The sequence below is a fragment of the Lepidochelys kempii genome, chromosome 8 (assembly GCF_965140285.1).
Source record: "Lepidochelys kempii isolate rLepKem1 chromosome 8, rLepKem1.hap1, whole genome shotgun sequence".
Lineage (NCBI taxonomy): Eukaryota > Metazoa > Chordata > Testudines > Cheloniidae > Lepidochelys > Lepidochelys kempii.
This window is the reverse complement of record NC_136387.1, coordinates 51,822,505-51,835,764: the sequence shown is the minus strand read 5'-3', so window position 1 is coordinate 51,835,764 and position 13,260 is coordinate 51,822,505. Positions and strand designations below refer to the sequence as shown.

Below are 13,260 nucleotides of genomic sequence, written 5' to 3'. Positions count from 1 at the left end.
ATTAGAAAGCAGTCAGAAACTCAGAAGAGGGAGGGACAGAAAGTCAAACAGAGATCAAGGGACGATGGCAATCTGCAAGATACTACAACCAAAGCCAGCAGCTGAAGATGATGAGACATTCAAACGTGTTTTATAAATGAGTGAAAAGATGCCAGGCCGTCATTTTGCAGCGTTTCTCATAAGAAGCTGTATTTCCCTCTATCCATCAAATAGAAAGAGATTTTATAGAATTAGTTCAAACTAAATAGAGGAGTTTCACCTGCTCATCTATACACTTCTACAAGTCCTGCTCAGACTTATTGAAAGATTGTGGCTTTTGATCTTGCTCTGCCTAAGTAGAATAACATCTTGGCAGACATCCAGATGATGCCACTTTATTTCATTAGGATGGGAACGATTGGGGGAAATAAAGGGAGTGAAATATACCAATTTAAATGGTAAGGACAAACAACCTTGAGTAAAAATCCTAGATGATGTTGTCTTGAGAACCAATTTACCAGGAAAAAAAGAAAAAGTTATTCATGACAAGGCATTGAATTCACTGGCCCTCCTTGAAGAAGTAATGACAACAACGAAGGCAACTGACAAGAAAAGACAACAAAGTCATAGCCATTGGTTCAAAGGGCTATTGCATCAATTGTCTCTGTACTAAGTTGATCTCCCAGCTGGTTGCAGGAGCTTTAATTGAGAGATGTAATTCTGACCATGTTTTAGTTACTTCTGAGGGCATTCTGTGCCAAAAAATTAAAAATTCTGCACCAAAAATAAAAATTCTGTGCACAATATTTTAAAATTCTGCAAATTTTATTTGTCAAATAAATGTGGAGGCTCCAGCATGGCACTGGGGAGCACAGGCCACTGGCTGCACAGAGTTGGGAGATCACTGTCCAGCCCCCACATTCCCCCAGACATGGACTCAGCGGTGAGGCTGCACTCAACCATGACACAGTGCAAGGTCCAGACCTGCCCCAGAAACACCCCAGGGCCCTGCCCCTCCATGCCAGGTACACCAGGTGTGGGCAGGCAGGCTCAGCAAGGCAGGATACAAGTGTGGAAGGGCTTAGTTTGGGGGGACAGGTGTGGGTTGAGAGGATCATGTGTGGGGCAATTTGCATGTGGGCAGCTCACTGGAGGATCTGGATGCTCAGGGGCTTGTGTGTGTGTGTGGGGGGCGGTTCTGGGTGCAATGGTAATGGGACTCTGCAGGGAGTCCAGGTGAATGTAGTTGGGACTCAGTGGGGGTGTGTGCATCTGACTGTGGTGGGGAATAGAGCTCAGCAGGGAGGTTTGGGTGGGGCAGGGAGGCTTAGTGAGGGGGGTCCAGATGCTGAGATAGTGGGGCGGGGATCCAGGTGCAGATGGTTGGGGCTCAGTGGGGTGGAGATCCGGGTGCAGATGGCTTGTCAGGGTAGTCCAGGTGTAGGGGAAGTGGAGCTCATGGGGGGGCGGGTTTGAGTGCAGAGGGGTGAGGCTCGGTGAGAGAGTGGGTATGAGGGGGTCTGGATGCATGGGAGTTGGGCAGATGGGGGAGCGCTCCCTGTACAGGAATCCTTGCCCCTGCAGCTGAGGAGTGATGGGCGCAGGAAATGAGGGGAGGGAGTTTGCAGAGCTTCCTGCAGCTGTGGGAGAAATCTGGGGGTGGATCTGACCCAGCCCCGGATGCCGTGCAGGGGAAGAGGAAGTCCCATCCTTCACAGCCCAGCTGGGACTAGCAACTGAGCCTGGAGCAGGGTAGGAGCCACCAGCCAGGTCTCCCCCAGTCCCGCCCCTGCAGGAGGGTTATACTGCTGGGGAGGGTTGCATGACCGCTTGTGTCTTCCTTTTGTTTCCCTGTCAGAAAGTCATTTTTCTGTAGGGGAGCAAAGAAATCTGCGGGGGACGTAAATTCTGTGCATGTGCAGTGGCACAGAATTCCCCCAGGAGTAATTTAGTGAATCAAGGGACAAGAGGGTAAAAACTAACTGTTTTCCTCACAAATAAGTGGAGGGCTCTTACTGCAGTTACAAGTAAGATACCAAGGAAATTCCAAAAGTACCTAAGGTAGTTAAGCATCTAACACCCTTAGGCTAGTTTTAGTGAATCTACTAAGTAAGTAGCTAAGACAGCTTTTGACTGACATTGATTCTGAAGTGAGAACATGTTCAACGTACAAACCTTTCAAAACACAGCAGATCCTTTCTGGACTGCAAGAGGATCTTGACAAACTGATCCAGATCCCAAAGTTTTTAAAGCTCACTATTAAGTTCCAGACTGCCAGTTTGAACTTCTGAGCCTTGAAAACATATTAAACATTGCATTACCAAGTCTCTGCAAATAGGTAACCTCCACAGAGGACATTTTTCAGGAGAAACAGCATTTGATAAGCAAATAAGGAAGAGGACTCAGGCTCCATCCCTTTTGAATTTTCTGGTTACCTAAGCCAGGAAAGGAAAAAGAACGGGTGTACATAAGATAGTATGTCCACTTTAATTAGAATAACATATCTTCCATATCCTGCTCTCCCAATGCCTCAGATAGAAAAAATACAATTTCTTGTTGCTTGACGCAAATTCATTAATCTGCTGACTCCCCACACTCTGGAAGATAAACTGAAGGACACCGGCTTTCAGTTCCCTTTCCCTGGCTCTGAACCAGGATGGAGGTGGTAGTCATGAAGGGCATTTGGTGAGTCATGGTTTTGCTAATGGCTAGCAATTCCAACTAATTGATGCTTCTCCTTTGTTCACAAAGGGACCTTTTTCCTTAACAAGAATGGAACTCTGCTGTACAACTTTCTAACTCTTCAGGCAGGCACCACAGCGACCTTTAATTTTAGGCATTTCAGTCAAAGCATCCCACGTCAAGTTCCTAGCTTTGCTCCACCATTTTAGTGATTGAAAGACATAAGCCATACCTATGAAGGTCTCATACATATTCCCAGTGTTCATAAAGAATCTAAGCCCCTTTCCTGGGATGGGACAAGAGAAAATGTCCTCAAAAAGAGGTTACATCAAATAGAGTCCAAAAAAGCTCACTGCTTGGTCAGGACAGAGGGAAGCATCAAAAGGATGTGGAATTTGGTGATGAATGCAGAATGAAAAATTCTGTGAGGTAGCCATGATGCTCAGTGTGCAAACCCATTTGTCCTGGATAGTTCCAGCCCAGACCTGCAGCAAACTTTTCAACTTGCCCTCAATTGGGGAGAGAGTCTGATCCATCCAATTCTCATTATTTATTGGGAGAGGGACTGGAGATAATCTGCTTTCTTCTGGATTCTTGAGATAAGGGCCATGAGAAGTAGTCTTTTCCTTTGGAGACAAGAAAGGATTAGTTCTGATGTTTTGCTAGAATCTAAGTTTTTTGCCCTTGAGGAAGAAATTTTTGTCTTCCTTGGGCCAGAGGAAGCTTACTCAGATCCATGACTTCTTTCACCACTGTATCTAAGGCTTTCCTATATGATTTTTGGGGATCAAAGGGAATTTGAATCAAATGGACACTCAATATGATACCCACATCTCAGGACCCTACTCAAATGCACTTCCTGGCAAGAGTGGAGCACAGTAGGAAGAGCAGAAAGAAAACCTTGTGATATCACAAGCTGCATCACATATAGGAATTGATTATATGCAAGTTCCAGATCCTCTTCTTTCTGACTTTGTTCTGTTTAAATATCAATATAGATGAGTTGAGCACTTCAGGGAATCTCTAAATGATGCTGTATGCTATAGGTGCATGTAGGGTAGCCCAGGAGTAGTCTGCTTCTCTGAAGAGACTGTTCTAGCCTCTCATCCACTGGATGCTTAGGGACTCCTTCCATGGAAATAACAGATTTTATAGGAAGAGATGGTATTGAAGAGTACACCTTTGGTACAAAGCACAACTTAAATCTCTCTCCATAAGGAACTTTGTAAAATCTGAACTGCTTTTACAAGACAGAGGCAGACTACTGGGAAGGGATACAGTTCCTGGCTATAAACAAAGTCCTTAGGCCAAAATTTCTATCCATGTCTCCATGCATACATGTGGGCATGGTTACCCCAGTCAGTTTCCAGATTGATGGGTTCCCTGAATATGAGAGAGAGAGAGAGAAAGAGAGAGAGAGAATTATAATCCATGTTACCAGCAGACTGTTGGGTGAATAGGTAGTGGGCTCAGTACACTTTATTCATGGTTCAACTTAATAGCTTGCAGGAAAACATTAGGTTTCCAATTTTTACTATTTTCAACTGTAACTATTTAACACCTCATCTCACTCTTGAATACTTGGGGGGTTGGATTACAGTGGTCAATGACACCTGGATAGTGTTCATATACTATGGTAATGAGCATGATATAAAAGTCTACATTACATAGGATAGGCAGTGATAGCTGGGATTGCTTCAGAATTTTCCCAAGTTGCAGACAGAGGAGTAATCAGGAGCTGGAGGGGGGAATAGGAGAGAGCAGGCAGCAGAGGAAGGAGCAGCCAGAGCAGCAGGACTTTGGTGGGAATGCAGGGAAACAGGAATACAAGAGATACATAGAGGAGGTCTCAGGGCTAGTGAAGATGTTGAAACAGGAAAGGCACACAATGATGCCAGTATTCATGAAAAGTAAATCTGTCAGGGGTTTGGTGGTGGTCCAGTTAATTCAGGAGACAAAGTTGAGCAACAAGCCAGTAATGTGACAAAGCTCTCTGTTAGCTGATAACCAGAAGGTGCTGCCCCCTAAGCTGGCTTGACAAGAACCAAAGGGTACACTGTACTCTAGAAGCAATGGCTGTTACTCAGTTTATTATATAATTGACTCCTACATACCACTAACATTACACTTCATTTGCAAGGAGTTGAGTGATAGGTTTAACTAGTGAGGTCTGAATGGAGTTGGAGATATAGGTTTAGATGTAGCAGTTTTTCTTACCTTTCAAATGCTGGCCACGAAGTCTCTTCACTAAGTTCTGAACCATCACTGCTACCTAAAACCAGAAGGCATAATACTTTGAAACCAACTATTTTATTCCTCAGTTTGTACCATCTGTAGTCTTATTGTCCCAACTGTGACATTTTTTTCCTTATAATTTCTATGAGAGAGATTAGGCAGAAATAAATCTATAACAAACGCTACATAGAAGGTGCTCACTTTAGGAATGACTTAAGAGTTATGGATAAAAAATGTAGGAGATATGGATTTGGAAGAAGACTGGTTCTAGATATCTGCAATATCCAAAGGCTAAAGGGGAGAAGTGTTCTCAAAATTATTGCAACAGTCCCAAATTTTCATCTGTCTATTTCATGCCCAACCTGATGAGCATTTAAAAAGACTTGCTTCTTTAGGTGCCATCACAACACAAAATGTGGTAATTCACTGTCATGATGAACAGATGCAGCTTCACATACAGCAAACACATACAGGAGTAGACTGGAACTTAGTCCACTAGCTCCACACTAATTTCTCTGAAAGTCTCCAATATCTTAAAAGCCAACGCTGATTCAGAAACCCTTAATTAACTTTAAGTTAACTGAATTTAACCCAGAGCCGGCACTATGCATAAGCAGACTAAGCAATTGCTTAGGGTCCCAAGTAGCTCCCTATTAGGGGCTCCCTATTAATTATTAGTATGTGTTCTGTGTGATGGGGAGGAAATATTCCTGCTTAGGGCCCCCATTGGGCTAGCACCAGCAATGATTTAACTGATATGCTTATTAAAATCATAGAAATATAGGGCTGGAAGGGACCTGAACAAGTCATCTAGTTTATTCCCTACCCCAGGGGTGAGCAAAGTTTTTGGCTACATCGTGGCTGCAAAACTGAATGGAGGGCCGGGTAACCTGGCCCCCGCCCCCATCTGCCTCCTCCCACTTCCTGCCTCCTGACTCTCCCCCTCAGAACTCCCGACCCATCCAACCCCTCTGCTCCTTGTCCCCTGACCGCCCCGCTCCTGGGACTCCACCCCCATCAAGCCCCTGTAAAGACTAATATATAAATGCGAACATATGGAGGTGTTGTTGGCAGCTCCACAGTACTGAGATCTGCAGTGACAATGGTGACTAAATCCCATAGTCAAGTCTGAAAATTAGGTATATAATCAGAAAATTTATGCCAGTTTCTCCTACGGTTAATTTTCTGGTTATCACTTCTGGAATCTGAAGTCATTTCAAATGACCTCCTTTTGAAATGTGAACCTACTCAATTTTTTTTTTCAGATCCCTTTAACTTACAAATTGCTTGGCCTTAACAGCTGAAACTTTAAGTATATGTACAAATTCAGTATAAAAAGGAGTTGGCATAATTACTCCACCTTCGCGAGAGGCGGAAGCTTTGTCGGCAAGACAGCATTCCCACTGACATAGCGTCAGTGTGGACAGCTTAGGTCACTGTAACTTGCATCACTCGTGGTGGGGTGCGGGGATCTTTTTCATACTCCTGAGTGACGCAAGCTAGATTGATTTACGCAGTAGTGTAGACCTGCCCTTAGTTGACTGGGCCTAAAGAACTTACCTTGTCAACCAAGATTTCAGGGGGCTCTCCCACTCTTCACAGGCCCAGGCAATGCTCATGACGTATGAGCACCCTTGGCTTTCTTTTTAAGCTCACTAACTAAGTAACTAACAACAAAAATAATTCCCAAAAATGCAGAAAAACAAGAACTGATGATGAGGGAAGTATCTAGGGCACTGAGTGAATTCAAGTTTGTGTGCACCTTCAGCAGACAAAAGGGACACTTCCTTTCATACATTCGGAATTCTGAACAAGCAGAGAGGGAGTAAAGGTCACAACAGTTATTGCTCTCTAGAATTTTTTGGAAGCACATGGCACAAGAACCTTGATATCACAAGCGGGAATATGCAGAAGCCACCACAAAGTAGTAATAAATATTGTCCTTAAATATTTGATAGCAAGGGTCATAGAATAGGCATATAAATTATAATATTTCCTTACCTTAAAGTTCAGGAGGATTTTTAATAATAAAAATTGGAATTAAAAAAAAAAATCAGCCGATATGTGGAGGGAGCACATTGTATCATTCTTCAAGAATCCCCTTAGGACAGCAGTGCCCAAACTACGGCCCACCAGAGCATTTCATAAGGTCAGTGGCCTGCTTCAACACAATATACTAATGGCTGTTTCATTATCGTTTTGTCGTCATGTTTACATCATTTTAGTTTACAAAAGTGTGCAAAGAGACAATACTGTACATAGAAACAAACTATCTAAATACATATGAAACAAGCTGAACTTAAAATAAGTCAACAGGGGTGACTTTAAATCTTATTAAAATATGTAAAATCTGTTTGGCCAACACAAGGTTGGGCAGCACTGCTCTAGGAGATTGAGCATTAAAATCCACAGGACTCCGAAGAACTGTATGCAGTCCTTCAGGGCCGGAAGGGATGGGTGACACAAAACACAGGGCTCTTGAGGGAGGAAAGAATAAAAGAAGAGGGAGAAGAGTGTACAGGTTTCCAAGAGGGGTTTGGACAACCCTGTTGTTACCCATTTTCTCACTCTCACTATTTTTGTTTCCAGTGGGAGAACAATTTTTTTAAAAGCTTTTTTAAATGTTGTTTTGCCTACCTACTGAACACAATTCAGTGCTTTAAAGATGCAAAGAGCTATATTATTGCTATTATGTCACATATACACAATGCAGAATCTTAAAAAGAACACATGAAATAAACGGATTCACAAAATAAGACTATATCTGGGGTAGAAAATATATTACTAAAGATTTCCTTGTGGCTCCCTAATGCTTGTCCTTTAAAGCATTGTACATTTATGCAGCTGAGTGGAAGGAAACAGAAGTCTACTTAGCTTGGTGTATTTGCCAAAGGACACTGGATTGTGAGCTTGTTTCTTCTTATTTTGTTTCCCCACCAAACTTCCCTCCTTTGGGTATTTCTAACTTTTATTCTGCATCTTTTCCTCTTCTGTTTGATATGTTTCATTGCAATTTCTCTATTTGGGGTGGTGTCGTCATGTACTTTGTATAATTTAAGCTGAATTTTTAATTACAGCTTAAAACAGGTCTTTCCAGGCCCAATTGTAGGAGATATAAAAAGTGTTTTAAAATACCATGTGTCTAATTCAGAGGCAAGTATAACTTTGATGGGAATCTAAATTTGTGCCTTTTACACTTGATTTTGGGCCCCTGAGTGTATAAGTCACATCAATAGAGTCCTTTAGTGGACTGGCATCTCCCAAAGTCCATTGTCAGTTAAGTGTTTCTTGATTGGGCACTTATTCTGAATAGTCCTTTAGCTGACCAAATGCTTAGAATCAAAAACACTGAGATACAAGTACATAGCCTAACCCTAACCCGTTCCTTCTCCACTGCAGAGTAAAGTAATAAAACTCCAAAGCAGAAGTGAGGAGGGAGGGTAGTGGAGCACCCACACGGGGACACATCTTGAAGAACCTCTGTTACCGCAAAGGTGAGTAATGTTCTCTTCTTCTTTGAGTGATGTCCCTGTGGGTGCTCCACTTTAGGTGACTTCAGAGCAAGTGCCCACCACTGGAAGGAAGGCGCTTCAGAGTGGAAGTCATAGCAGATGAAAGTACAGTAGGTCTGAATATGGGCTGGATGTATGCACTACAAGGTGCGTAGAAAGTTGGCTAGATTGTCGGGCTCAACGGGTAGTGATCAATGGCTCCATGTCTAGTTGGCAGCCGGTGTCTAGCGGAGTGCCCCAAAGGTCTGTCCTGGGGCCGGTTTTGTTCAATATCTTCATTAATGATCTGGAGGATGGTGTGGATTGCACCCTCAGCAAGTTTGCAGATGACACTAAACTGGGAGGAGTGGTAGATACGCTGGAAGGTAGGGATAGGATACAGAGGGACCTAGACAAATTGAAGGATTGGGCCAAAAGAAATCTGATGAGGTTCAACAAGGACAAGTGCAGAGTCCTGCACTTCGGACGGAAGAATCCAATGCACTGCTACAAACTAGGGACCGAATGGCTAGGCAGCAGTTCTGCAGAGAAGGACCTAGGGGTGACAGTGGACGAGAAGCTGGATATGAGTCAACAGTGTGCCCTTGTTGCCAAGAAGGCAAATGGCATTTTGGGTGTATAAGTAGGGGCACTGCCAGCAGATCGAGGGATGTGATCGTTCCCCTCTATTCGACATTGGTGAGGCCTCATCTGGAGTACTGTGTCCAGTTTTGGGACTCACACTACAAGAAGGATGCGGAAAAATTGGAGAGAGTCCAGCGAAGGGCAACAAAAATGATTAGGGGACTGGAACACATGACTTATGAGGAGAGGCTGAGGGAACTGGGGATGTTTAGTCTACGGAAGAGAAGAATGAGGGGGGATTTGATAGCTGCTTTTAACTATCTGAAAGGTAGATCCAAAGAGGATGGATCTAGACTATTCTCAGTGGTAGAAGAGGACAGGACAAGGAGTAATGGTCTCAAGTTGCAGTGGGGGAGATTTAGGTTGCAGATTAGGAAAAACTTTTTCACTAGGAGGGTGGTGAAACACTGGAATGCATTACCTAGGGAGGTGGTGGAATCCTCTTCCTTAGAAGTTTTTAAGGTCAGGCTTGACAAAGCCCTGGCTGGGATGATTTAGTTGGGATTGGTCCTGCTCTGGGCAGGGGGTTGGACTAGATGGCCTCCAGAGGTCCCTTCCAACTCTGTTATTCTATGATTCTATGAATAGAGTATCAGAAGATGCATGTTGTTGCAAAGCATAATATTGGGTAAATGTGTGTGGAGAGGCTCAGGTTGTGGCCCTACAGATTTCAATGATGGGAATATTATTAAGAAATGCTATGGAGGCTGATAGGCCTCTGGTAGAACGCGTGCAGATCCTCATGCAGATTGTTGTTCATGCTGGAGGTAGCACAGTTTTATGCAGTCTGATATTCATTTGGATAGACGCTGTTTGGAAATGGCGTTACCGTTTGATCATTCAGTGATTGAAACAAACAGTTTTGGAGATCTGCGGAAAGATTTTGTTCCATCAATGTAGAAGGTGATAGCCCTGCGAACATCCAGGGTGTGTAATCTGGACTGTCATTTGTCCACATGTGGTTTAGGAAAAAATGTCTGTAAGTGTATTGGTTGGTTGAGGTGAAAGGATGAGACAACTTTAGATAGGAACTTGGGATGTGATCTGAGAGCTACTTTATCTTTGCAAAAGATTGTGTAAGGAGGGTAAGCCATGAGAGCTGACAGTTCTCCAACCCTTCTGGCGAATGTAGTGGCCACTAGGAATGCAACCTTCATGGAAAGATGTAGGGGGGAGCTTGTAGCATGGGATCAAAGGGAGGGCCAGTGAGGGCATGGAGGACTAAGTTGAGGTCCCATGCTGCAGTGGAATTCCAAATATCCAGGTAGGAATTGGATAGGCCCTTAAGAAAACGTTTAGTGAACAGATGCATAAAAGTAGAGAATCCATGTACTTTATGATGGAACGCTGTGATGGCTGATAGATGGATACGAATGGAACTCATGGAAATGGCAGTCAGTTTGAGTTCCAGGAAGTAGTCTAGAATTAGAGATAAAGGGGCTGAGAGAGGTTCCGTCTGTTTGTGTCAGCACCATGAGTCAATTTGCCTCCACTTATGTATGTATGTGAGTCTGGTAGTTGTCCTACAACTGTTCAAAAGATGTTTTGTACATCTGCAGAACATGTCATTTCAGAGTCTAAAAGTCATGCAGCAACCACACTTTGAGATGGAGTCATTTGGGATCTGGATAGATGACGCGATCTGCGTCTTGTGATAGTAGCCAAGGTAGAAGCGACAGTGTGCGTGGTGGGCAAACAGCCATGTGGAGGAGGTAAGGGTACCATGTTTGTCGTGACCTTGTGGGAGCTATTAGGATCACTCTGGATCTGTCTCATTTGATCTTGTGAAGCACGTGGCTAGGAGGGGGGTGGGAGGGAAGGCGTATAGTAAGAGAGCATTCCATTTGATGAGAAAGGCATTGCCCAGATAGCATGGAGCAGAACTGGGGGCATTTGGTGTTTTGCACAGTTGCAAAAAGATCCATAGTTGGAAAACCCCACCCCACGTTCGGAAAATGTCTAGGAGTACTGGCGTGTTCAGCTCCTACTCATGGTCCTGGTAAAACTTCCTGCTTAGGGTATCTGTCATTGTGTTCAAGCAGCCAGGAAGGTATGAAGCCATAATACATTGTGCTTGATGCACCAGTGCCAAAGCACATGGCTTCCACACAGCGGGAGTGTGATCGCACTCCCCCTTATCTGTTAAGTAGAACATACAAGCTACATTGCCCGTGAGAATCTGTACCATCTTGTCTCTGATTAGCGGTAGGAAGTGGGAACAAGTGTTTCGAACTGCCTGCAGTTCTAGTAGGTTTATATGGAGATAAAACACTGTTGTGGACCATCGACCCAGTATAGAGTGTGGTTGCAGATGTGCTCCCCATCCTAGAAGGGAAGCATCCGTGGTAATGGTGATCGACGGTGGATTCGGTAGGAAGGGCACCCCTCTGTAGACGTTTTCTGGGTTGGTCCACCACAAAAGAGAACCTTTGACTGTCTCTAGCATGGTGAGCTTGTTTATACTGTGCTTGTGTGGGACATAATTTGTTTGGAGCCAGGCTTGTAGGCACTGCACATGTAATCTTGTGTGTCAGACAACAAAGGTTGTGCTAGCCATGTGGCCTAGAATTTGTAGGCAAGTTCTGGCAGACACTTACGGGCTGTTTTGTACTGTAAAGATCAAATTGGTTAGAGTCAGAAATTGTTTTGTTGGTAAGTGAGGCTGTTGCCTCTAGGGAGTTGAGGTCCACTGCCATAAAATTCCAGGTGTTGAACTGGTGTTAGAGTGGATTTTTTGCATGTTTATCTGAAGGCCTAACTTGGTGATCAGGGTTATTGTGTGTTCGGTGGATTTAGGGCTACCTGTCTTGTTAGTGCTTTCAATAGACAGTTGTCCAGGTAGGGAAAAATCATGATTCCCTCTCTGCGTAGACAGGCAGCTACCACGGCAAGTACACCGGACCATCGCTAGAACTCAGGATTTGGGATCCATGTACGGTACAGCGTTAACACGGGGACCTCGTTATAGCAGCAACTGCATTAAAATGAATTGCAAGTAAAGTAATTAAATTTAGGATCCATGGCCGCGACCGCGTTATATGCAAATTCGCGCTATATAGAAGTGCGTTCTAGCGAGGGTCCGGTATGCCTTTGAGAATACTCGAGGCGCAGTGGAAAGGCCAAAGGGTAGCACTTTGTATTGGAAATGGTCCTGTCCTATTGCAAATCGTATGAATTTTCAATGTGAGGTATAGATGGATATATGAAAATATGCATCCTGGAGATTGAGGTCTGAGAACCAGTCCCCTCTCTTTCTAACACTGGGATAATGGTGCTCAGCGTGATTATTTTGAATCGCTGTGTTTTCACAAATTTGTTGAGTCGCCATAGGTCGAGGATAGGCCTCCAACCTCCTGGTTTTTTCTGTGTGAGCAAAAAGTGGAAATAGAACCCCTTCCCTCTATACTCAGATGGTACGCATTCTACTCCTCCCAGAGACATGAGGTGGGCTACCTCTTCTTGCAGTAGATGCTCAGGAGAGGGGTCCCTGAAGAGAGACATGGAAGAGGGGTGGGTAGACTGTTTGGAGGTAAGGGGAATGGAGTAACCAGTTTTGATAATTTCTAATAACCATCTGTCATAAATATAAAGGGAAAGGTAAACACCTTTAAATCCCTCCTGGCCAGAGGAAAAACCCTTTCACCTGTAAAGGGTTAAGAAGCTAAAGATAACCTCGCTGGCACCTGACCAAAATGACCAATGAGGAGACAAGATACTTTCAAAGCTTGGGGGGGAGGAGGGGGGACAAAGGGTTCTCTCAGTCTGTGTGTTGCTTTTGCTGGGACCAGAGCAGGAATGCAGGTCAGAACTCCTGTTAAGAGTAAATAAGCAATCTAGTTAGATATGCATTAGATTCTGTTTTGTTTAAATAGCTGATAAAATAAGTTGTGCTGAATGGACTGTATATTCCTGTTTTTGTATCTTTTTGTAAGTTAAGGTTTTGCCTAGAGAGATTCTCTAAGTTTTGAATCTGATTACCCTGTAAGGTATTTACCATCCTGATTTCACAGAGGTGATTCTTTCACTTTTTCTTTAATTAAAATTCTTCTTTTAAGAACCTGATTGCTTTTTCCTTGTTCTTAAGATCCAAGGGTTTGGGTCTGGGTTCACCTATGCAAATTGGTGAGGATTTTTATCAAGCCCTCCCCAGGAAAGGGGATGTAGGGCTTGGAGGGATCTTGGGGGAAAGACATTGCCAAGTGGGCTCTTTCCCTGTTATTTTTGTTAG

At 43.8% G+C, this 13,260-nt stretch overlaps 1 protein-coding gene across 7 annotated transcripts in view; it reads right to left on the bottom strand.

Moving 5' to 3' along the window:
• Positions 1-13,260, bottom strand: part of RALGPS2 (Ral GEF with PH domain and SH3 binding motif 2) — a 279,035-nt gene that overhangs the window by 37,777 nt on the left and 227,998 nt on the right. For all 7 annotated transcript variants that reach the window (XM_073356496.1, XM_073356498.1, XM_073356497.1 and 4 more), the window contains one exon: positions 4,879-4,933. In XM_073356496.1, the coding sequence (XP_073212597.1) occupies positions 4,879-4,933 (55 nt within the window). The remainder of the gene's footprint in view (positions 1-4,878; positions 4,934-13,260) is intronic.